This window comes from Martes martes (assembly GCF_963455335.1).
Source record: "Martes martes genome assembly, chromosome: 15".
Taxonomy (NCBI): Eukaryota; Metazoa; Chordata; class Mammalia; order Carnivora; family Mustelidae; genus Martes; species Martes martes.
In genome coordinates this window covers 39,164,448-39,189,189 of record NC_137903.1, presented here as the reverse complement: position 1 = coordinate 39,189,189, position 24,742 = coordinate 39,164,448, and the positions used below count along the sequence as shown (strand labels likewise).

Below are 24,742 nucleotides of genomic sequence, written 5' to 3'. Positions count from 1 at the left end.
GCTGGGGGGCGGGGCGGGGGCGCGGCGCGGCGCGCGCTCGAGGGAGGGGGCGCGGGCGCGGGCGCGGGCGCGACGGGCGGCGTCGTGCGCGCGGAGCCGACGCCGGGTGCTGCTTGGCGACTGTCCGGGAGCCGTTCACGTCCCGCCGGAGCCCGGCGCAGGTGAGCGTTCCCGTGCCCTCCGCCCAGCGCGGCGCGGCCTCCGGGTGCGGGGGGCAGGGGATGCGCGGCCCCGGCTTCCCCTGCAGGGGGTCTGCCGGGCCGCGGCGGAAGTGGAGCGGAGGTGGAAATCGCGGGCGCCTCCCTCCATTTTGGGCGCGCCGCGGCGGTGTCGGCCGGGAGGGCGGCGGTGGTGGGGCTGGGGACCCTGGGTGCGGCCGCGGCGGGGACGGGGACGGGGATGCGGGGGCCCGGCGGGCGGGACGGGAGATTGGGGGGGGCGCGGGGACGGGGATGCGCTGACGGGGATGGGAGACGGGGGGGGACGGGGGAGCCCAGCGGGCGGGACTCGGGACTCGGGGTGGGGGTCACCGAGACGGGGGATGCGCTGACGGGGACGGGCACTCGCGGGACAGGGGAGCCCGGCGGGCGGGACGGGGGACTGGGGCGGCGCTGGGATGGGGGATGTGTTGACGAGGACGGGGGACACGGGGGAGCCCGGCGGTCGGGACGGGTACTCGGGGCGGCGCGGGGACGAGGGATGTGTTGACAGGGACGGGGGACGTGGGGACAGGGGATGCGCTGACGGGGACGGGGGACACGTGGGGACAAGGGAGCCCGGCGGGCAGGACGGGGGTTGGGGGGAGGGCGCGGAGACGCGGGGGACGCGGGGACTAGGGATGCGCTTATGGGGATAGGGAGCCCGGCGGGCGGGACGGGGAACTGGGGGGTTGCGGGGACGAGGGATGCGTGGACGGGGACAGGGCGTGGCTGCCGTCCGCCTTCGCTGTCACCGGCTCCCGGACTCCCACGCTCTGAAAGTGGATAGTGAAGCGGGCTGTGCGCGCTCGATCCTGTGTTTTCACCGTTTTAAGGCTTTTAAAAAAAAGTTCTCGTTGAGACACCGGCCCGCGGCCTCAAGCGGCACTTCTAAGACCTGAGCGCGGAGGGGCCTGGTCTGGCCTGGGAGGACTGCTCGGCTCGGACCGGGGCGCTCCGGACCCGGCCCACCGCCCCCGCACCGCGTCCACGCTCACCTGCGGCACCTGCCGAGCCAACCCCGAGCCGCGTGCACGCGTGTGCGGGTGCCCGGCCTCCGTGGCAGTAGCTGTGGCAGAGAGACTGGCGCTGCAGGGCCAGAGAGGGCAGGTGTGGACAGAGCACCGGCCGCCCAGCTGGTTTCCGAGAGCTGTCAGGGGAGGAGGGGTAAGAGGGAGCCGCAAGGGAATGGACCTTACCTTGACGTGTTCAGATTGCTTAGGGGGGTCGGGCCGTCTGCCCCGGCAGGCCTGGGCGGTGGTGTCTCCTCGGTGTCCTACAACCCGGGCAGGGGTCGGGGGCAGGGGCAGGGGCAGGCATTTGCCTGGCTGGCCTTGGGCCCTGGGCCCCGGTGTGCAAGGGAAGCCGTCAGACTTCCTTTGAACTTCCGTTTCTCAGCCGGATTTGGACTGGTTTGGGAAAGTGAGGGAAAGAGAATCAGACACCCTTGTAACACTGTGGTCTCCATGGGCAGAGGGCTGTGGGCTTGATAAATAGTAACAAGTCGCAGCTCAAATGTATGAGGATTCTAGGGCTAACTGACACGGAAGTTAGTAAGCGTGTGGCTTCACAGTGAACTCGGCTGAAATGTCCCTTCTGAATGAAGCCTTTCCTGGTGGGTCTGGGTCTCGTGCATCAGGGCAGTGAGGCTGGGGTGTCCCATCCTGGCGGACTCACCCTGAAGAGGAGTCTGTTGGAAGGTGGCTGTGCTGTCACCGGGTGGGAGGAGCTTGGGCAAAGTGGAGGTGCGCACAGTGTTGTGGTTTCATCTTCTGGAACATTTGTTGACCCCACAGAGGTCTCCTAAGGAGAGGGCTGGCTTCCTAGGCCACCAGTGAAAACATCGCTGTGTGTCCCAAGTCTTAGTTGTTGTTGTGTTTTTTTTTTTTTAATTAAGCTTAGCAACCTAACAGATAGCCACCACGTATCTTAATTTGTGTGACCCAAAATATTTAATTGGCTAACAAATGGCAATATATGTGCTGCCTAAGCGAGCACAACAAATGGCAATAAATAAACGTTCAGAAAGGTACAGTGTCTGCTCCAGAGGCTTTTAAAGTCTCTGGAGACTTGTTTCAAACTGGAGTGGTGTCTTTGTGGAGAAAGATACAGTTGTCTTCTCCCACCCCCGGCTGATCAGCCTCTGGGCATCGGTACCAGTAACAGTGGTTTGATTTTAGGGGGTCTGGGGAGGTGGAGGGGCATGAGAGAAGAGAGAAGAAGGGCACATTTCCTTCCTCTTTCTCAGTATTGAGAGGCACTCGCACCTGAATGTTGAAACAGGCAAGGTTTGCCGTTGTCACCTTCCTTTTTGTCCCCCTCCTCCATGGCCCAAGGCGTCCACTGCCCCCTGCTTGCCAAGTGCCCCTGAGATGCCACCTTAGCCGGCTGTGACTTCAGCACTGAAGCTTCTGGCTCCTCTTCCCCGGTCCGAGCCCACACCCCCTCATTAGCCCACGATGCTATCTCAGGCAGACGCCGGCCCAGAGCACCCTCTCCGCTCGCGTGTGCTGGACTGACACGCTCTAATCACTGGATAAGTGGCTGGGTTTGCTTTCATCTCCCAGCCCGTCTGCTATCTTCTAAACAAGTGAAGTTTGTGAAGTATTTTCTCAGGCAATTAACAGTGAGGAAATGTGCTTATGAAAGGTTTCCTGCTGGAGGGGTGGGGTAATGCCGCTTCGCCCTTTCCTAACTCCAGAGAGCTGCTGGCGTGCCCATGCGGCCTGGTGCAATCCGGTCTTTACTGCAGCCGGAGCGGCAGGCTTTGGGGCCGGACCGGCTAGCGGGGGCTGGCCAGCTGGCCAAAGGAGGAGATGGGGGAGCATTTCCCTGCTCAGACGAGGCCCCCAGCCTGCCGAGCTGCTGGTGCAGAAGGAGGTGGGGCGGCACTCAGTTTTGTCCCAGGGCAGCGGGACTCTGCTGCTCGATTGATGGGGAAAGCGTGCTGCCTGAGAGCTGGAAGCACCCAGCACCCAGCCCCCCTTGATAATTGAGGCAGGGTGGCCAGCAGGCCTCCCGTAAGTGGTCATTCCCGCTGGCTGTGTCTGGTTTCTTGGGGTGCTGTTGAAACGCGGCTCTGGGGCCATGTGGAAAGGAACGTGAAAACTGAGGGTGGTCACCGGCTGTGAGTGGGTGTGCACCCACCCCTGCGTGGTCGGCACATCTGCTGGAGTGTGTTTGGGATTTTAGCTGTAAGACTTGAAAACTTTATGAAAGCACCCCACATTTGCTATTCGTTATGGGTTTGGAATAATTTTTTCCTTGTTGGTGGCTTATAGTAATGTTAATTATACATCCTTGATTTTCCCACATGGATGGTTTCTTAGAATTTATTGTTTTTAATAGAGGTAATGTGTTAAAAATGAAACACCCCTTTTTTTTTTTCCAAAGATTTTATTTATTTGTGTGTGTGTGTGAGAGAGAGAACGCAAACAGGGTGAGTAGCAGAGGGAGTGAGAACCAGACTCCCTGCTGAGCAGGAAGTCCCATGTGGGGCTCGATCCCAGGACCCTGAGATCATGACCTGAGTCGAAGGCAGATGTTTCACCGACTGAGCCACCCAAGCGCCCCAAAAATTAAATAAGGTTTTAAAGCCTTTGTAAGACTATATACAAATTTATCTATCTATGTATTTAAAGTAAGCCCTCTTCCCAATGTGGGGCTTGAACTCATAACCCAGAGATGAAGAGTCATGGGGCTCAGCCGGGTGCACTGTGTGCAGATTTATAAATCAGGAAATGCGTCCTTTGTGACGTGCCTTGTTGAGTAGCAAGAAGTCTGGTCACTCGGGTGATAGCATTTTGCAGAGTACAAACTGCTTGGTGCCTTTCTGTCCGGCTGCATGTTCGTGTCACCGGCAGGGGCCGTGGTGGGAAGAGTGCCCTATGTAAAGTGACTCCAGGTGAGATACGCCCTGGCGGAAAGAACAGCCTCGTGCATCCCCACTCTGCCATTTCGTGCTGCCTGTTCTCTTGTCCTTGTACTTTGTTCTCCCCTTTGGAGTAAGGGCTCAGACGTCCTCCCCCCCCCCCACCCCAGGAGCCTTTTCTGGTCCTAAAATCTCTGCCAGTTAAACACTTTGGAAAGACGTATTGTAGTGTTCAGTCTGTGGAAGAAAGACACATGTGAGTGTGGATGTAGTGACTCCTTGTTTTTTCTTTTAAACCATTCAGGCTGATTTTTCAAAATGCCAAGTAGGAAATTTGCTGACGGCGAGGTGGTGAGAGGTCGGTGGCCTGGGAGTTCGCTTTACTATGAAGTAGAAATCCTGAGCCATGACAGCCAGTCCCAGCTCTACACCGTCAAGTACAAAGACGGCACCGAACTTGAGCTGAAGGAGAATGATATCAAGGTAAGTGCTCCGTTGCTTTGCCAGAGTCTGTTTCTAGACGGGGAGGTGACTGGTGGTGCGTTTTTAGCCGTACAGTGGTCAGGCCTGGCCCCGGGTGGAGGTGCAGGGCCATGCTTGGTCTTTGGGTGGGGGAGACACAAGTGCGGCGCGGTATCCTGGTCCCAGAAGCTCCGGTTTCCATGATCGTGTCATGCCTTTGGTGAGAGAAGTTTGGTGGATGGTGCTGGTGTGCATGGGGTCTCAGGGAGGGCTTGCAGAGAACACTGGGGTTGCTGAGGCCAAATAGGAAGAACTCACGGCCCTGGCCAGAGGCTTGGCCGGGGGGTGGGAGGTGGGTGCGGACATAGGCGGCCAAGTGCGCAGGAGGCGAGGGCCAGCCCAGGATTAATGGGAGCAAAACCGGAGAGATGTGGGCTTCATCGCGACCACCGAGGATTTCATCAGGAGAGTGACAGTAATTAGATTTAGGTCTGGCCCAGGGCTTCTCAGCCTCTCTGGTGGGGGGGCCGGGCTTTAAATGATCTGCTCCGTGGTGTAGAAGTACTTACGTGAAATACCATAGAAGTGACTTGCTGGACACTTGGAAGACAGGTGCGCGGTAAAAGCCCTGACTTTGCAGCGTTAGATCCAACAGGCGTAAAATCACGTTGTCGAAATGCTATGAAGATTTCTACACATCTAGTCTCAATTTTGTTTTTGGTTGTAGATGTGAGAAACAGTTCTTGAACCCACAGCCTCTGAACCACAGTCTGAGTACTCTGGCCCGGGGTTGGCAAAGCTTTTGAACCAAAGGCGAGATAGTGATGATTTTAGGCGTTACGGGCTATACGGTTTCTGCATGAGGGCATGTGGCTGTTTTCTGACGAAACTATTAATGGGCACTGGAGTGAGAATTTCAGGTGTTTCCCACGGGTCACGAAGGTTCACGTTTCCTCTGTTTTTGTTTGCCATCATTTACAAACAGTAAAGCCATTCCTAGCTGCTGGGCCACACAGAATCAGGTGGGAGAGAAGAGGGCAGAAGGAGGTGTTGCTGAGTCGCCCAGCCGCGCCCCTGCTTTCCAGATCCTTCTGGGCTGCTACTGCGAGTGCCCCTGGGGGGCTAGGGTTCTTGTTGCTGGGTGCGGTTCACTTGTCCCCTCGTCTCAGTTTGACTCGGCGTCAGGGGCTGCTGCTCTTGAAGGTGCCGTCGGCAGAGCGCACAGGTAGTTGGCTTGGACACATGCATTCCGCACAGGACCTTCTGAGAAAGGCCGCATGTGTCCTGTGGGAGGTGGGCACTACTGCAGCGTCTGGCTGGCCTGGTCCAGCGGGCCCTCGGCTGCCCCGAGGCCCTGGGGTGATCGCGGAGTTGATGGCACTGGGCCCACTTTGCGCCCTCTTCTTCAGGTCTGTCTTGTGCTAAAGCTCTGTGCCTTCTTGTCCCTCTCTAGCCTTTAACTTCCTTTAGACAAAGGAAAAGTGGCTCAACTTCCAGTTCTCCCTCCAGACGCCGAGGGAGTAGGTCAAGGTCGCGCTCCCGATCCCCTGGTCGACCACCGAGGAGTTCCCGTCGATCCGCCTCTGCTTCGCACCAGGCCGACATCAAGGAGATGAGGAAGGAAGTCCTGGAAGTGAAGCTGACTCCGCTGGTGCTGGTGCGTGTAGTCGGGCTCGCGGGAGGCCTGTCCGGGGTTCAGTCCCAAACCGTCTTCCCCTTCGTGTGCGTGCTTACTCAGACCGCCGTGAGTCGTGCCAACGAGGCAGGGATGCGTGGCATCTAAGGTGATGACTGTGGAAGATTACGTGACCCGCTGGAAGAACGGGAAGTACAATACTTGTAAACACCAATGGAAGAGAACGCTCAGTTACAGGAGTGCTATTTAGTATCATGACTTTAAAAAAAGCAGGGTTTAAATTTGGCGTAGATGTAGGTTGTAGGTTGAACTGAAAAGGTTCATGCGTAAAATAAGGAAACATAACTGTGTTTTACAAAAACATATCCTTGGTCTTGGCACCATTACTTGGCATCATAATTTTAACGGAATTGCTTTCTGAGCTGAAGCTCGGAAAGGTCGGTGTGCAGGAGCTACAGGCCCACGCACAAGGATATCTTAGATGGTAGGCCAAATGGAAATGATTTTGAAGGAAAAGAACTGAATAAAAATGATCTTTTATTCTGTTCACTTAATATTATCTCTTCTGGGTAAAATGCACACAGATTTTTAATAACCCTAAAAAACTGGATTTAGGTACACACTGTTTTATAGTCAGATTTTTAAATTTTAAAACATTAGGAATAACCTGAGTTATATTTTCGTACATTGTTTGCTGTATGGAATTGTTTGGCTGTCCGTGAATCGTACGGATGTGATGTGATTATTAGCATCAGCTCCCTTATTGATGACCAGCATTTCGCTTTTCCTCGGAATTTTCACTGTTGTAAACAAATATTCTTATACAGCATCTGATGTTTCCCAAACATCGGTTCTTAGGTGCGGAACTCCAGGCCAGATGGTGGAGCGGATCTGAGGGTTTGATGCATGTGGCTGAATTGCCTCAAGGTTTCTGCCAACATCTGCAGTGTGTGAATGCCCATTTTCTCATCTGGAGAATTCTAGTAGTAATTTTGCCATAGATTGTAATTTCTGCCATGGATTGTCAGCTCACCCCTTTCCCTTGCCTTTGAGGATTACTGGGGAGCTTGATTATTCTGTCAGTTAACGGCTCTTAGGGCCCGTCAGGGGACACATGTTAAGGAATAGATGCTGCGTGCTCCTTTCTGTCACTTTTTCATTTTTAGCATTTAGTGCCCGTTTGTGTTTACAATGTGACTTTCCTACAGTCCGGTGACCCAAGAGCCACAGACTGGCTGTGCTCCTTGCCAGCAGAGCCCTGGACCACTTCCCCAGCTTGGTCTGGTGGTGCGTTCTCTCTGCTGGCTAAAGAGGAGGCAGGTTTGAGGAGAGGGACACAGGCAGTGGGAGCTTGGGGCTCCGTAGAAACCAGGCAGCGGGGGGTGGTCTGCAGGTTGCTGGCGACCCTCCCGGAGTACCCACCATGTCTTAGTTTCCCCTTGGTGGCTATTTGGGAGCAGTGAATGTGTGTTCTCCCTACCCCCTAGCCCCGCCCCCGAGCACTCAGGGAACTAATTGACCAGTTTTTACTTTCTCTAACTCATAGTGAATATGAGAGTGTCTGCCATTGAACAATGACATTGTAACAGTCTCTGTTTAAAAGATGAAAGATCTCGCATAGAGAGCTATACTGTAAAATCCAATCCTTTCTGATTGGGAAATTCTCATCAATTTTATTCCTTTTCCTTTTTAACAAAAGTATGCTGAACTCTTTTAGAATTGAAGCTGTGAGAATCTTTGGTTTATTTTATTGTTTGATTTCATAATAGCAAGTTTTCGTCATGATGGTCTCTTTAATAAGGTACAATTCTTATGTTTACGATGGTTTGTGTTTACCTTAGAAGCCGTTTGGGAACAGCCTCAGCAGATACAACGGGGAGCCTGAGCGCACAGAGAGGGACGGCCTGCCCCCCAGAAACACTGAGGTACGGGGCGTCCTTCTCATCTCTGGCACTTGACCTCTTCGTAAATGTGACTTTTTCCCGAGAGTCACACTGTATACCATAATCTTACAATCTCTTCTAAAATTCTGTCCTTAAATTAGGACTGAATATCATTTAACAGATTTATTCTTGTTAGTGAGCGGCTATATTAAGATGCTGAGTCAGTTAATGGGGTAACATTCATGATAATTATTGACGGTAAAAGTTCCTATTTTCTATTTTCTAATTAGGAAAAATTCCATTTGTCGGAAGAAAGTAGTTACATATCTACACAGTATAGCCTTCGGCCAAGAAGAGAAGAGATCAAATTAAAAGACATAGATTCTAAGGAAGAAAACATTGTTGCAACCAAAGGATCTACATTATGGAAAACCTCTGAAGAGCCAGCCACGCAGACCAAGGCCCTGGAGTTTGGTGGAGTCCCTGGTAGGCGGCTGCTCTAGCTTAGCACAGGGAGGGTGGTGACGGTGGCCGTGGCGGTGGCCGTGGCGGTGGTGGGGGAGGGAGGGCCTCCCTCTGCAGAGTGTGAGCCCTGTGGGAGCCTGGGGAGGAGCCCTCCAAGCAGAAGGCACAGCAGGTGCAAAGGGCTGCAGTGGGAGCGCTTGTGACAATTGTCCTAGAGTGGAGAGGGTGCCCACATGGCTGTACTTAAATCTTCAGGCAACCTGCTTGTGGTTTTGAACAAAGAAATGCAGCAGGTAAAGGGAAGGCTGGTGTGGGAAGGGTAGGCGGAGGACAATGGAGTCCAAGCGCAGTGGTGGCTGCGGTGGCATGGGCAGGGGCGGCTGCCTGAGCTGCCCAGCAGGGCCACGAGCACCCAGGGTCTCAGGTGTTCGAGCGCTCAGTGTTCTGAAGTGGGTAGGAATTTGAAAATGATGCCATTTCACGTAAAAGAAACCACTTGGGGCCCACCGGTTCAGAGTCCTGCCTGCCTTCGTGGCCGGGTGGATCGTAGCTGTAACCTGGCTGGCTGGGCTACGAGCGACGGTGTCCTTGTCACCATGTTTGCATGCGCTCTGTGAACGGGGCACTGGCCCAGTTCTGGAAGCGTGGGGACAGGATGTTTGCTGGCTTTTCTACGAGGAGGCTCATGAGTTTTAGATGTTCCAATGGCTGGGTTGCTGGCATCTCACCCTGTCTACTCCCGTGTGGCAGGACTTGAAATGCCATGAAGCCTGGTCTGTGAGGGGGACCCTGTTGTCCCCGCTGGTCTCCGTACCTGCGGGCGCTTGCCCCCCGGGCGCCATAGGGGTGAGGTGTTGCTGATGGTACCTTAGCAGTCAGGGTCAGGTGCTTAGCTGGCCTTTGGTTCTGCCTCGGACAAGTGAAAGCCCTGGATCGACTGGACTGAAACTGGAACCTCAAATGGTCCCCGGTGTTTGCAGGTGCGTTTCTCATCACGCTCGGCCTGCCCGCCTCCCTCTTCCTGTTGCTGCTCATGTGTAAACAGAAGGAGCCCCGTCTTCTGAATTTCCCGCCTCCGTTGCCAGCTTTGTCTGATCTGTGGGAAACCAGAGTGTTCGGGGTCTATCTGCTTTGGTTTTTTCTTCAGGCTCTGTTCTACCTCCTGCCGATCGGGAAGGTAAGTGCCCGCTGGGAGGGCGCACTGCTGTGGTTCCCCTCCCCCCACTTCAGGCATCTTTAGGGTAAAGCTCTACAGAGCAGACACACATTCAGATTAGCTGAGGTAAGCCACCTTCAAACTAGGTAATGTTCAATAAGAAAAGCAGTTTCCGCGTTTACAGACTAGAGCCGCGCATGGTGGTTGTTAGATAAGGACCCTACAGGGGGCGCTGGAAATCCGCATGTGGGATTCCACTGCCACCGAGGTGGCCCCCAGGCCTGGGTCCCCTGTCCTAGCCAATGAGAGGGAGGAGGAGTGGGCCCCAGACTGACACTATGTCAGTGTCTCCTACACGTGGCAGCATTGCTGAGTAGTCATTTTGGGGAGTAAGATGTGGCTGCCGTCGGGCAGGCAGACGTTATTTTAACTCAACCCAAGGAAGGTGTGTGTTTCCTGAGTGCATGTGCGGGCTCCCTAGCTCTTGGTCACGGAGGGTTCGTGGAACGACTGAGTGGATGTGTGTGTGTGCTTGCGTGTGCACGCATGTGGATCAAGACCACGTAAGTCTGTGGGATGAGTCTGCATGTGGCGCGGGGCGGGGCGGGGGTGGGCAGGGTAGCCAGCTTGGAGTGGGCAGCTGCAGACAAGGACCTCAGCCGTGGGATGATGGGCTTGTGCTGCGTCTCTGCAGCTGCGGCAGCTGCCTTCCAAGCGCGTGGCCAACCAGTGCTCGCGGGCCGGGGCAGGGGGTCCAGCAGCCTGGGCCGAGCAGTTTCTCCAAGATGTCTGTGTCAGCCAGCCCCGCAGGGTTCCCCACATGACGTGCCACTGATATGTCTGCCACCTGTCACTGTCTGTGCTGCTGAAAGGTGGTGAAATTTAGGATTTAGATGTTGAGAGAGTGTTGTGCTTTTTTAAAGCTTCAAATTAAAAAAACCCTTCTTTTTCTTTTCAGGTTGTGGAAGGAATGCCTCTTACTGATGGAAGAAGACTCAAGTATAGATTGAATGGTTATTTGTTTTTCAAAGATTTTATTTATTTATTTGACAGACAGAGATCACAAGCAGGCAGGGAGGCAGGCAGAGAGTGGGGGAAGCAGGCTTCCTGCTGAGCAGAGAGCTCTATGTGGGGCTCGATCCCGGGACCTGAGATCATGACCTGAGCCGAAGGCAGAGGCTTAACCCACTGAGCCACCTGGGTGCTCCTGATTTTTTTTTTAACACTCAGATCTGATGCTCGCTCAGAGCCCGTGGGTGCTGTGCTCCTGCTTGTGTCCATGTTGTTGGCTGCCCCGGGACTCACGCTGACCAGTGGGCTCCACGTGCCATGTGTGGGGACAGCCCCTCGGTGCTCCTGCCGCCACCCAGTTTGCTTTTCCTGCTAGTCCTTACCACTAAGTGAAACAATCACCCTAGTCTGTGTACTTTATCCTCTGGGGTTACTGCCTGGCCCAGGAGGTCCCATCCTGCGTGGCCTTCCTGGCTGCTCCTGCTCTTTGCCGCAGCCACTGGCCTCTGCACATCCCTTGGCTGCATTCCCAGGGCTCCTGCTTGGAACACGGTCCCCCCCTCCCCATGATCGTCCACGGCCGCTGTTTTAGCCCTGTCACGGCACTGCTCCAAGAGGCCCCTGGGTCCCTTTCCCTCCTTTTTTATATTTTACCTTTTAATTAGTATTTTTAAAAGACTTTATTTATTTGAGAGAGAGCTAGAGCGAGAGTGCGCGAGCAGGGGAGGAGCAACAGGCAGATGGAGAAGCAGATTCCCCGCTGAGCAGGGGGCTCGGTCTCAGGACCCTGAGATCATGACCTGAGCTGAAGGTAGCCACTCAATCAACTGAGCCACTCAGGAGTCCCCCCTTCTCAGCTTTTTAATGGTGAATTGCTGTGCACTTTTCAGCTTTCTCTTAAAAGCACATAATGACTGTTGATAATGCACAAGGAGACCTTAAGTGTGTTCCAGCAGGTGGAAAGCTGGGTGAGCGCACGGCTCTGCCAGGAGGTTCCCTGCCTCGGGCTGAGCCCGGGCCTTGCTAACATGTCTGTGTTGCCCCGTGTGCAGGGTTCTACGCTTTCCTGCTGACCGCCGCGGCTGTCGGGGCGGCTGTGTTCTGGGGCCTGGAGCTGCTCTACGTCTACCACCATTTCCTGCAGCTGGCGCTGGCTGCCTTCGCCTTCACCGTGGGCCTCAGCGCCTACCTGGCTGTACGGGCTGCGGGTGCCCCCCCGGCTGCCCTGGCCCCCGGCAGCTCTGGTGAGCAGCGCACCCCCAGGGGGAGGAAGGGAGAATGGCATGGAGTCAATTCGGAAAGGAGAATACATTTAAAGGGGAAAAATATATTCGGTATTTTCCTCCTATTCTCCTAGTCGATTCTCCTCCTTTTTCAGTCACTCGATGACAAGTAAGACCTTTTGTTGTTGTGACTTATGTCTAGTCCCCAGCGTTTTAGTCACCTCAGCATCACAAGTTAGGATTTTCTCCTTTGGTCTCAAGTAGTTCAACATCTTTAAAGAGACCAAGCCAGGTCACACATCACAAATAGGTTGACTCTTGACCTTAAGTGTTCAAACATTTTAAAATATGAAGTTGCTTATTTTAGAAAATTGTGAGTCTACATTTTAAAAAAGCTCTGGTTCCTTAAACTCAGGTGTTCTGGCCCTCGAGGCCTCGCTGCTTCCAGTCGGGTCCTCACGGCCCATCCTCACTGGTGCGCACACCCGCCCGCCCACTACCTGCTGGACACCCAAGCGGCTGGACTAGGGCCCTGGGGGTAGGTGGCTGTGCTCGCCATAAACCTCCCAGTTACTGTTTGTGTAAGAACTTTTCCCTTCCAGGAAACGCCGTCTATGATTTCTTCATTGGCCGTGAGCTTAATCCTCGGATTGGTACTTTTGATCTCAAATACTTTTGTGAATTGCGCCCCGGATTGATCGGATGGGTATGTCCTCTTCCTCTCAATAATTTCAGTCCAGGAGTACACATTAATCTTGCATTTAGAAAAAACTGTAGATCATTTTGAGGAAGCTCTGGGTTTTTAGGAATAATTATAGTTGCTTTTAGGAACAATTACAGATTTCTACAAATCTGTATTTGAAGTTTTTTGTTCCTGCAAATAGAGTCCATGTGGTTAAGATGCCCTTGTTACAGGTGTGAAACATTAAGGGTTTGTTTTATTTTGATTCTGTCAGTGTATTTATTTAGGAACGTGATAGTCTAGGCAAATTCATGTAAGAAAAAAATGTATTCTCGTTCTCTTCAAAAAGAAAATGAATTTTGACCTAGTTTTAGACCTGTGGGGGAGTTGCAGAAACGGAGTCAGGATTCCCTTCCGTTCCCTGCTTGTCCCCCACGTGAACATGAGGCACAAGCACGTAGCCTCAGGCCTGGGGGTTACCATTGTTCGATATTCTCAGCTGAATCCCCAGACCTGTTGGTTTCCCTTCTTTTTCCACTGTTGACCTTCTCTGTCCTGGGACCCTTGCTGGACAGGCCTCCAGTGCATGTGGTGGTGACTCAGCTTTGTCTCCTGGAGTTTTTCCCCGGCTCGTGGGACCTTGCCCCTTGCAGCGTGCCGGTCACATACTGTGTAGAGGGCCTGCCATCTTCTCGATTGGAGATGCATTTTTGATAGGAGCACCATGGAGGTGACCCTGTGTCCTGCCCGGGGAGTCCCACCTGGGTGTGTGGTGTTGGTGTCTCGGCCCCGCAGGTCACTGTGTGGTCACTGGAGACTGGCTCTCTTGGCAGTGAGGCGACCGTCTCCCCTGGTGGCAGCCAGGGGTCTGGGGAGGCACTCGGAGCCCGTACTTGCCTTTCTTCTTTCAGGTGGTTGTGAACTTGGTGATGCTTTTGGCGGAGATGAAGGTACAGAATCGAGCCGCTCCGTCCTTGGCGATGATTTTGGTGAACAGTTTCCAGCTCTTGTACGTGGTGGATGCTCTCTGGAACGAGGTAATTATGTTCAGAGCAGAGGCCTCGGGAGTCGGGTGGGCGGCCTGCCTGAGCACTTGGGGCCTCGGCCTCCCTCGCGCACCCCTCGGCACCCTACTGCGGAGAGCGGCTTTAGCCTGCACCCCTCGGCACCCCTCCCAGGCCGGTGCGGAGCCTGCAGCGGACGCGGGAGCACTAACGCCCGGTACCCAGGCGCTTGCTGGTGCCGCTCTGTGTCTTGGTTGCTCCTGGGTGTGACAGATTCAAGATCTGCAAGTGTGACGGATTCCTCAGTAACTCTCAGTTTCTTAACTACTGTGTCAAATGAAAGAGGATAGATTATCATTGAATTAGGATAGTGCTTTTCGGATCATCAAGAGGCAGCTAGTTCTTCCATACTGGGTGATGGAAGTTTTATGGCTATGTTTCAAAATGTGCAAAATACTAGCTCTGGCCCGATGGATAGGAAGTCAGAAGTCCTGATGGTGGAGGAAACCAGTTTAAGTCCAGCCGGGTTCCTAACCCGTGGCTTCCCTCACGCTGAGCAGCAGTCAGTGTTTTTTGCCCCTTGAAGACTCTTCATCTCAGCTGAACAGATTGGCTTTGAAGTTGATGTTTGACCCTTATGTTACCGGTTTCCTGGTGTCTTTGTAATATGTGTTTCCAGATCCCAAGTTGAGTTTTCTCTCGGTTTTAAAAATAGAATGGGCAGCTGATGTCCTTTTGTCCCGAAGCGGGTTTGCGTCCCAGTCTGTTGGCATCTGGAGTCTGGGCCGGCTCCTGTGGGCCATGGGGTCGGGTGGCCAGGCTGGCCGCTGGGAGCATGGTCACGGCGACTCGGCAGGCCCGCTGTTTGTCTCAGTGATCTTCCTTCTCTCCAGGAACACTAGGGCCTTCGGAGGTCAGGAACCCTCAGCTGCTGGCCCAGCTCCTCGGGGAGCTCCCATGGCCTCCCGTGGTCCACGTCTCCAGCCGGGGCGACGTGCTGTAGAAGAAAACCTAGAAGTGCTCTTGGTCAGGCCGGTGTGGTCTCCCACTGTCAGGTGGCGAGTGGCCCCTTGGAGGCGGGTGAACAGTCGCCTGAACTGGACGAGGCTTCCCTGTTGCTTCATTGTCTCAGAGGCTTTTTTTTCCAACCCGCTTTCTGGTAGCTTGTCAGTGACTGGGGCTTTCTGACTTCCAGTGCTGGTCGCGTTGATGTGGCTGGGGGTTCTTAGGTTCTGGACGTTGGGCCACACGCTGTCTGCCGTCCAGCGCTGGGATGGGACACAGGGATGAGGTTCGGCAGGGCTGTCCCCGTGCCCCGTGGGCACCGCGGCCTTCTGGAGGAACGGGCCTCTGTGTAGGCCGCCTTTAGCCTCTGGCTGCGGCCAGGCGCCCGGCAGAGATTGCCTCACCAGGTCGGGTGACTGGAAGGAACTGAGAAATGTGATGAAACACAGGCGAGTGTTCCCTGGCGTCTTGCGGGACTCCTGGGGTCCCCTCGTTGTGCCCGCTCCTTGGGGCACTTGCCCTCCCACCCCCCTGTGGTCAGCGGTGGACGTCCCGGAATCACCTGGCACGCACAGGAATGGGTGCGCTCTCCGGAGACTGGCTGACCCCCATTCTTGTGTCCCATGGTCTTTCTGGTGGAAAACGGTCTTTGGAGTGACTGCTTTGTTTCTTTAACCTGGGCCATTGGTCCCTCCCCAGGGTGCACACTTGCCGCCTGTCCTTTGTCAATAGGGATTCCCTCAGGGAATCCCAGGGCCTCCTGAGTTTTGGCCCCACTGGCGTCTCCCATCGGAGTCCAGCCTGCACGACCAGGCCCACGCCAGCCAGGCCCACAGAGGGCGTGTCTGCTCGCACGAGTGTATCCCAGATGCAGGAGGTCAGGTGGCCCGTGTGGAGGGTGGACAGGAAAAGCCAGATCGCGATCGCAAGGTAGATGGGCACACGTGGAATGGATGCAAAGGCCATTGGTGATGTTATTCTTCCGCAAACAACGGGAACACATACTGCGGAGCAGGCGAGTAGTGTGCTGGGGGGCAAGGTGACCACTTGAGGTCCCTGTCTTTCCTCCTGTGGCCTACTGCGGAGAGCGGCTTTAGCCTGCATGCAAGTGCGGTGTCGGGAAGCACCTGGTCTGGTCGGCAGAGTGGGGAGCAGGAAGGTGGCTTAGGGGGCTTGGGGGTGGTGGCCAGGGCGGGGGGCTGTAGGCTGAGGTCTGAGGAGGCTGCTCAGGCAGAGGCAGGAGGCATCTGCGGCCTTTCCAAAATGCGTTATTTCCACATCGTGTAGTGAGTGGGTCAGGTGACCCGAGATGGAGACAGTGGAGTGACCAGGTTGGGGGCACGTGCCCTGGAACCAGACCCCCCTCCCCTGCTCCTTAAAACCCTTCTGGTTGGTGTGCCCTCCCCTAGCGCTGTATGAATTTGACTAGGAACCAGTACTTTGTATACCTGAAACATAGAAACTTTCATCCCCCAAAGGGCATTAAAAATGGCTTTTCTCACTCTTTCCTCGCAGGAAGCATTGTTGACAACCATGGACATCACTCATGACGGGTTTGGATTCATGCTGGCTTTTGGAGACTTAGTGTGGGTTCCCTTCATCTATAGCTTTCAAGCCTTTTATCTCGTCAACCATCCCAACGAAGTGTCCTGGCCCATGGCCTCTCTGATTATTGCTCTGAAACGTGAGTACTGAGCGAGTCTCTGTGGGTTAAAGATCATGTGCCAAGTCTCTGTGCTCCGACAGCTCCGCATCCCAATGCACCCTCTTAAATGGGTGTAATGAGCTCATGTTGGAAGTAGTTCGTGATGTGTGTAAAGAAGATTCTGCTCTCGCAGAGAGCATGGATGCTTTGTCCTCTGGTGGGTTTTCCTTTGCAGGCCTGCTTTTTCTGGTGGGCACCTTGGAATGCAGGAGGGTTGGTCCTGGCGTGCTAGGCCGGCCTGCTGTCAGACACGTGTGAGGCCTGGCGCACTAGCAGGGACCTACAGCCCAAGGAAGGTCATGGTGAAGGCGGAGCAGACTCGCTCTGGGGAACATCAGTCAGTGTAGGGCTCACTGGAGGATAGGGTGTTTGCTCTCATGTGTGAGCAGGTGGGGAAGTGTGGGGAGGGGCGGGGTGCTGCTCAGCGGGAGACAAGGAGCATCGCCGGCGATGTGGACCTGTGTCAGGGTGGCTCTTCCTCTAGGCCACTGTTTGGTAAAGGCCCGCACCCGAGGTGGGGTAGGAACAGCAGCATGAGCTTCAAATAGAGCGAGTTTTACTCCGCTAAGTAGTGTCCGTGCCAGAAGAGGAAATTCCCAGCGTTGGTTGCATTTCATCGCTGGTTTGGTGACCCATGTTCGCCAGGGTGTTGCTCAGGACGGCGAGTGCCTCGTTTCTGGGTGGGCTCCTGGTGCCCTGCGCTGGCCGGAGGCTGGACGGTATGGTGAACAGGCCGGGATATGTCAAGGCCCATGAGACCTTTGAAGCCTGAAATAGAGCCGGCAGCTTGTAGGCTGGCAGTGGACTTGGCGGGTGTCTGCACAGGCCATCCTGGTCCCGGCTCTGAGCTGTGCTTTGATTCTGAGTCCCCCGGTGTCCGTGTTCCGGCTTGCAGGTGCTGGGCTCCAGGGGATGCACCCTGTGTTCTGGATTCTGCTGACACCAGCCTTGATGGGATTACAGGCTGGGCCGTATTTGGTTTCATTGGTGATGTAACTGTGTGGGCTGGTTTTGCATCCCCCTCGCGGATGGTGAAATTTCAGGATTGTTATTTTCTTTTGACATTCTGAGATTGAGTTCAAAACCTCTCAAAGTATTCCATCCTTTGGAAACTTCCTCAGAGCAAAGAAATCATTTCTAGGTGAAATTACAAGTGTTTTTAAATATTTGATTATATTGATCTAAATTGTTAACATGAAAGTTTTAAAAAATTACAGTTTGTGGATATGTAATCTTCCGATGTGCAAATTCTCAGAAAAATGCATTCCGGAAAAATCCCAGTGACCCAAAGCTTGCACGTAAGTATTGGTTTGTATTTATGTTATTCTCCTCACATAAAGATTTTGTGTCTCTATTGGTGTAGAGATCATTATAAATGTATTTTTATTTTCATCTAGATCTAAAAACCATCCATACTTCAACTGGAAAAAATCTTCTAGTTTCTGGATGGTGGGGCCTCGTTCGTCACCCCAATTACTTGGGTGATCTCATCATGGCCCTGGCGTGGTCCCTCCCCTGTGGTGAGCACTGCATAGGGGCGCCATATGTGCCGTGTTGGGGGGTAGGGGTAGGGGCAGAGTTGGGGGGGTCACAGGGGGCGGGGGGTGTGCTCCCCTGGTGGAAGCCACTCCCACACCAGCCGCTGCGCCTGATCACTTAGGGGAGTGAAGTTAGCATTGACGCGAGGACCCGGTGAGGGCCAGGAGAGGATGGGCATGTGAGAAGGCGCGGCTTTCCCTGTGCCCTGGAGAGCCTGTCACGCAGATGCCATCTTCTGCCACGTGTGGGGGGTGGGGGGCTTCCCCGACATGGGGGAAAAGGGAGCAATCCCGCGGTCCACTTGGGAAGACTGGGGGGACAAACAGGGAAGCTACCTCATGCGTCTGTTGTGCTCCGCAGGTTTTAAGCACATTCTGCCCTATTTCTACGTGATCTACTTTGCTGTGCTGCTGGTGCACCGTGAGGCCCGCGACGAGCGCCACTGCCGGAGGAAGTACGGCCTGGCCTGGGAGAAGTACCGCCGCCATGTGCCCTACCGCATCATCCCCTACATCTACTAGCCACGCGCTGCCGCCGCGCCTCGCCGGTCCTCCGCGGGCCCTCACTCTCCTGCTCCAGTCGGGACTATGGAGACAAGTGGTCTTTTAACCTCCCCACGTTTATCGTTACTAAATCACAGCAGTGAACAGAAGGAAACAGGCGAAGGTGTTAGAATTGGCTTTCTAATGGGAAATGCCCATTCTTAAAAGTCTTGTAAATGCACTGAAAAGAATACCACAGGTGTCTATGGGTTTTGAGGACTTTTCAAATTGTGATGGTTTTTGTCAGTGGTATTTCTTATATGAAACCAACTGTGACCCTCGAAGCACGTTTGTGTTTTGTTGTATTCAGAGAAGAGGATTTTCATCCATTTCCTTTTACTAGTTAAGTGATTTGAGTGTAGACCCCGGTCTTGCATGAACTGCTCTCTGGGGAGAGGCGGGGGGGATGGTCAGGAGCAGTTGGCTTACCCTCAGCTTCCAGAACCGCATTGGAAGATGTAAATATCTAGCTCTCGTGTAATATATGGGGACCTCGGATTTTTCTGTACAGTATTTTGAATGTGAAATAGGACTAAGTATCTTTTTAACAAAAACATTTGCAGTATTTTAAATTAAGTTTTATAAAAATATACGTCGATTAAAAATGGCAAAGCAATAGAATTCATTTAACGCTGTATAAATATGCTGTTAAAACATAGGAAGGTTATTTTTCTTAATCCAAAGTTTGTGAATTTGGCTTTGCTACCTCAACCGCAGCTGTTCGTTTGCCTTTATAAACTGTTGCCCATAGAAAAAAATAGAATATATATTTTTGCAGTAACATCACTATTTAAACATTTTTACACAGATTGGTGTTTGAAAACCTGCCATTTCAGGCTGATATTTTTGTATGTTTTTTGACTTTTTGAAATAAAACTGTGGTTTTGCTACTGCTGAGGTCATGCCGTTCAGACTGTATTTTGTACCATCCCCTAGAGCTGCAGGAAGCTGCTCCCTTGAAAGGAGGGTGGCGTTCATTGAAGAACAAGAATTCAAAATCCTTTAGTTTAATACATGTGTGTAGGGCAGCTGTAGCTATTGAATTCTAGTTGTTAGGGTCTCATTATTAATTGTCCTAAAATGGAACAGTAGCAAATTCGCTAAAATTTTTGTGTTCAAAGTTAAATTGTTCTCAGTATCTTAAATATAGGGGAATTTAATATGTGTGTGTTTGGTTTTTTAAGGATGCGTTTTACATATGAGATACGTGGGTGTGCATGTCCCTTCTGTGTGGCCACTGGGCGGTGTGGGGCCGGCTCAGTCAGGGTGATCCCCAAGTCGGTTTGCTCTTGAAACCTTGTTTTGGGGGAGTTGTCTGTGTTCTTTTGCACTGACGTAAGCAGGCAGTTTTTGGATTCTGCTTTTCTCCTGGCGTCAGAATGAGGGTTCCCATGTGTTCTGTGCTCATTTGACCGAGGGAGCTGGGGGCAGGAAGGAGCACGTTTCATTCTTCCTCCAGTAAGAAGAGAGCCTCTGCCAGCAGAGTGTGGCCTTTCCGGATTTCAGCTACGATTTGTTGTTCATTTTGGTTTTGACACATTTGACAAATTTTATGATGAAGTTTTAAGTTGGAAATAAAGTTGGAAATAAAAAAGATGTTGTTCTTTGCACTCGGGAGCCTCTTTTCCCTGCCTGTGACTCTGGGGTTGTTGGTGCTAACACAGGAGCCCCGAGGGGACAACCGCCACCCTCCAGGGCCACAGGGGCTGCGAAAGGCTAATGGGACCTACGGGCCCATGGCTCTTGGCATCGAGGCTCACCATAGGCTGGAGCTTGAAGGGCTTAGTTGAGGGTCTCAGGTCCCAGATCGTGGCCATGTGTTTAGTCCTTGTTTGAGAAAATCGAGAAACGATCAAAACCATTGACAGTCGGTCCTGCTCTCACAAGCCTGTACGAGCCACACAAACATCTAAGGACGGGAGAGACCGAGCCCATCTCTGAGGTGTTTGTGTGTCCGTGAGTGAAGGCAAGATCTCACCTCGGTCTCTGCTCCTGGATGCAGGGAGAAAAGGCCCCGGCTTCCGGAGCTCATGGACGGTTAGCAAATTGTGTCTTAATTCCGAAAGCTACTTAAGCAAGTGAATTGGATCAACTATCGTTTTCTTCATTTCTAACCGACAGGGACTAGGTCTCCTTCATTCTTTTTGGTATCGCTGTGTCTGACTAGCTTATGTGGCTTTTGGAGGGTTGCCTTCAGACAGTTCAAGCTCGTAGACGACACAAAAGTAAGAGGTTACTGTTCTGTTGGCGGCGCGCACGGATCTGGGTGTGGGTGTGGGCCCCACGCTGTCCTCTCACCATGGACGCAGCGGCTCGCTGGTTGTCTGTGTCCGCTGCTGAGGGAAGGGGCCACAGATGTGGCTTCGGGGTGCGCTCCAGGCACAGTGGGCTCTGGCGAGACTCGTCAGCTTTGGCCCAGATCTGAGCCGCTGCCGACACCCCGTGGGACTTGGTGGCCTGAGGGCCCCAGTTCTGACTTGTGTTCTACACCACGCTTGGTAATAAGGATCCTGCCAGCAGAAGCACATTTTGATGGTGACTGAGCGTGCTGCCCGCTCGGGGTTGGGGTTCCAGTGGTATTGGGATGGGGACATTCCGGGACCCCTCCTTTGAAAAGATCCGCCTGTCTCGGAGGCCCGCGGTCAGGCCAGCAGGGTCCCGTTCTGGGCTCCTCGCAACCAGGGAACGAATTCCCTAGAACTAGCCCTCATGTCTCTTGTATTGTGTGTAACCGCAGAGGTCACTGTTGCTTGCGGGGTGCAGGGAAAGGGAACCCTGCGCACCTGGGTTGGGGTTGAGCACAGAGAGAGGCCGGTGGGTCCCCCTGCAGGTCATGGGGGGGCGGGGAACACGGATGTCCCCGTGCAGGGTGCTGGCTACCCGCAACGGTCTCAAAACACGTGAATCCAGCAAGTCAAACAGGAGGTGGTTTGGTACCTGTGTTTATTTCTCATTCCTCTCACACAGCAGCGCGACCTGCATTGTGACCCAGTGACTAGGAGGTCTCCTCGTGGGTAGATACACTGAGGTTAGAGAGGTCGACGGTAAGCCAGTGGTCGTCAGAGTTCTTGACCGCTCAGGTGTCTGGTAGACGGGGCATTCGAACGTGTAGAGCTCGGCATCTGTCTGCTCAGAAGCATTTGCTCGGTCAGTAGAGATCTTAAAAAAACAAACAAAAACCCCTGTAGTCACACTGCAGACCAGGAGCTTCCATCTTCCACGCGCTAGATTTGGGGGACGGCCGTAAATTGCACGCATTTCTGGTTGGGTCTGTGGCTGCATATGCAGGTTACGCCAGAGACTGGAACTTTCCGACTGACCGTCAGGACTGCACAGAACATAGTCTTGAGAAGCAACATTGGATGCTGGCGTAGCATCTATTTCAGACGTTCACATTCAGTATGTTAGGCTATTTTAAATGTCGTTTGCCGTCTGAAGTGTATCATCAAACGTTCCAGGGAGGCCAGAGGTAGTGGGGACCAGAAGGAGGGGCTGGTGTCCCCCAGGGAAAGCCTGGAGGCTTGACTCACTGATCAGTACATGGGTGGTTACCTTTGTTGGCAAGAAGTAGATTTCAGGAAAACTGCAGCACAGCTCACGAGGCAGCGAGTCTTCTAGAACTTTCTGTCCATGATTCCACCTTGCCCCCTCGATGAATAAACCAAAAATGTGCACTCCAACGTGTGTGCTGTCTGTTCCCTAAGATCAAAGAGAGATGGCGTCAGTGGGCCCCCTGGTGCGACGCTGCCTTCAGCCGCAGCTCTGTCTGGCGGAGCGTCCCGGAGGGGACGGAGTGCTTCCTGCCCAGCCCAGCCTAGCCCAGGGTGTCTTCCCAGGTTCTCGGAGTATGGCGGTCCTTCCTGGTCCGTGAGGGCTGATGTTGTTCACCTCACCCCTATACGTTCCCGGTGCTTCTGTGTGTCGGTATGACCCCTGTGAAACAGCCATATGGCTGTTCATGGCCCTCAGTTGAGGTCCCACGTATCTGAGCCAAACTGGTACTGGTGTCCATCAGAAGACATTGACGGTAATGCTCATGCAGCCCGGATCGCAACAGGCCTACACAGACAACAGCTCTCTGCTCCCTCCAGTGACGTTGGCCGTGGTGCGCAAACACGCTGGGACCCTGCAGAGCCATGGCTCCCTCCCAGACACGGGAGGGTCCAGACTGCACAGTCCCGCTCACAGGGAGTCAGAGATGGAGACATAGTGGAGGCAGAGAAGGGCCAGAACAGGGAGCCTCTGTGCGGGGACGTCCCCAGGGAGGGGTGCCAGCCGCACTTGCTTACGGCGTGGCGGGGGTGCTGAGTGGAGTACTCATGTTCCTTGTATGGCACGCCTCGGTGAAAATAAACACAAGCTAGTAGGAGAGCAGTAAAATAAATTCCCCGAAAACAGAAGGAACCGAAGAGGTAAATAGAAAACACCATTAGAGTTAATAAAGGCAAAATTTGGTATTTGATAAAGTAAATAAAGTAGACAAACTTGGCCAGTTTAAATTAGAAAAAAAAAAAATAGAAATGAGTATAAGGAAGTATAATAAAGAATTTGAGGGACACCTGGGGGGCTCAGTCATTTAAGCATCTGCTTTCTGCTCAGGTGGTGATCCCAGGGTCCTGGGACTGAATCCCACACCGGCTCCCTGCTCGGTGGGGAGCCTGCTTCTCCCCATTCCACGCACTCCCCTCCCCCTGGCTCCTACTGCCCCTGTCCCCACTCTTTCTTAAATAAATAAAATTAAAAAAAAAAAAAACTTTGATTTGCCTTTCTTTCTGTTTCCTGGGAGGTGACCTGTAGACCCAGGATTTTATTCCTGGGACCACCCTGCAGGCTTGGTCCCCAGAGAGTTTATGCTAATGAGATGGCTCAGGATGGGGGCCCGGCCATGGAAAGAGTGAACATGAGATTGGGGGGTTGGGACATTGAGCCAAGTGACATCAGCCCAACAGTGATTCAGTCAAATATAGCTACAGAGTGAAACCCCAGTCAGAAACTCTGAACCCCGAAGCTCGGGTGAGCACTCTGTCTTGTCTTTCCACATCGACACCAGGGGGTAGTACATCGCTGAGGACATGGGAGCTTTGTGTCTGGGGCCCTCCCAGTCCTAGAGTCTGCCCTCTACATGTGTCTCTTCCTTTGGCTAGTTCTGCTCTGTATCCTTTTGTTATAATAAAACTAGAAGTGTAGTGTTTCCTGGAGTCCTACGAGTCTTTCTAGCAAATTATCTGAGGTCGTTTTGGGAAACCCCAAACTTGAGGGTGGTGTCAGAAGTCTTAGACTTAGCAGTCTCAGAGGGCTGTGTTCTTAACTTCAGGTGTGAATAACCCCAGGTAGAGAGCTAACAACAGAGAGACGTGGGGCGTTAAAAATCCTATTCTCAATAGCAACAATTATAAACACTTAGGAAAACAGTGTAACCACACATTCCTAAGACCGGTGTGAAGGAAACAGAACCTGACTAAAGGGAAAGACAAACCATGTTCCTATATAGAGAGGCTCAATATTAAACAGCAATTCTCCCCTGAATTTATGCATAAATGAAATGTAATAAGCCTAGTGTCAAATTCGTCTAGAAGAGAAAGCATGCACAAGACAGTTTTCAAAAGGGATGACGAGGGGCACCTGGGTGGCTCAGTGGGTTAAGGCCTCTGCCTTCAGCTCAGGTCATGATCTCAGGGTCCTGGGATCGAGCCCCACATCTGGCTCTCTGCTCAGCGGGGGGCCTGCTTCCTCCTCTCTCTGCCTGCCTCTCTGCCTACTTGTGATCTCTGTCTGTCAAATAAATAAATAAAATCTTTAAAAAAAAAAAAAAAGGGATGATGAGGTCATGGATTTGAAGGCCACACTCGTGTCAATACCGCCCAGTGATTACAGAGTCAGTGCTATCCCTATCAAAATCCCAGTATTTTTGCAGAAATAGAGAAATCCATCCTTACATTCATAAAGGAGTCTCAAGGTCAACTGAGTAAACAAAATAATCTTGAAGAAAAAAGTTGGAGGTCTTACACTTTCTGATTTCAAAGCTTATGATACAGTGACGGTAACCAAAACAGTATGCTCTTGGCCAAAAGATGAACGTGGAGAGCAGTGGGACAGAACAGAGAACCCAGAAATAAACCCGTGTATGTTCAAATGATTTGCCACTAAGGTGCTAAGATACTCAACGGGGAAAGGAAAGGTCCCTTTGCCAACTGCACTGGGAAAATCCGACCTCAGCACACTGCACAGACCATGAACTCAAAATGGATCCAAGACCACGTAAGACCTAAACTATAAAACTCATCAGAAGAAAACATGGCCGAAAGCTTCGTGACTTGGCGCTGTTGGCAATTTCCTGGCTGTGGCACCCGCAGCGCAATAA

At 53.0% G+C, this 24,742-nt stretch overlaps 2 protein-coding genes across 2 annotated transcripts in view; one reads left to right on the top strand and one right to left on the bottom strand.

Moving 5' to 3' along the window:
- Positions 1-23: 23 nt before the first annotated feature.
- On the top strand, positions 24-22,871 carry LBR (lamin B receptor). The gene is made up of 14 exons (XM_080823873.1): positions 24-161; positions 4,373-4,551; positions 5,984-6,187; positions 8,008-8,091; positions 8,340-8,535; positions 9,495-9,691; positions 10,629-10,683; positions 11,734-11,925; positions 12,507-12,610; positions 13,498-13,623; positions 16,111-16,279; positions 17,518-17,598; positions 17,698-17,820; positions 18,200-22,871. The coding sequence occupies exons 2-14, from the start codon at positions 4,387-4,389 to the stop codon at positions 18,358-18,360; spliced, it is 1,857 nt and encodes a 618-aa protein (XP_080679999.1). The 5' UTR covers positions 24-161; positions 4,373-4,386; the 3' UTR covers positions 18,361-22,871.
- Positions 21,325-24,742, bottom strand: part of DNAH14 (dynein axonemal heavy chain 14) — a gene marked incomplete at both ends in the record, with an annotated part of 406,864 nt that continues 403,446 nt past the window's right edge. The window contains 2 exons of the mRNA XM_080824495.1: positions 21,325-21,540; positions 21,934-22,080. Of these exons, the coding sequence (XP_080680621.1) occupies positions 21,325-21,540; positions 21,934-22,080 (363 nt within the window). The remainder of the gene's footprint in view (positions 21,541-21,933; positions 22,081-24,742) is intronic.

What these genes read in the sequence shown, in the direction of transcription:
- LBR (XM_080823873.1), top strand. Translation starts at nt 4,387, where the DNA reads ATGCCAAGTAGGAAATTTGCTGACGGCGAGGTGGTGAGAGGTCGGTGG. An exon ending in ACCTCCTGCCGATCGGGAAG is followed by an intron (nt 9,692 to 10,628) that starts GTAAGTGCCCGC and finishes TTTTCTTTTCAG; the next exon opens with GTTGTGGAAGGAATGCCTCT. An exon ending in ACTCAAGTATAGATTGAATG is followed by an intron (nt 10,684 to 11,733) that starts GTTATTTGTTTT and finishes CCCCGTGTGCAG; the next exon opens with GGTTCTACGCTTTCCTGCTG.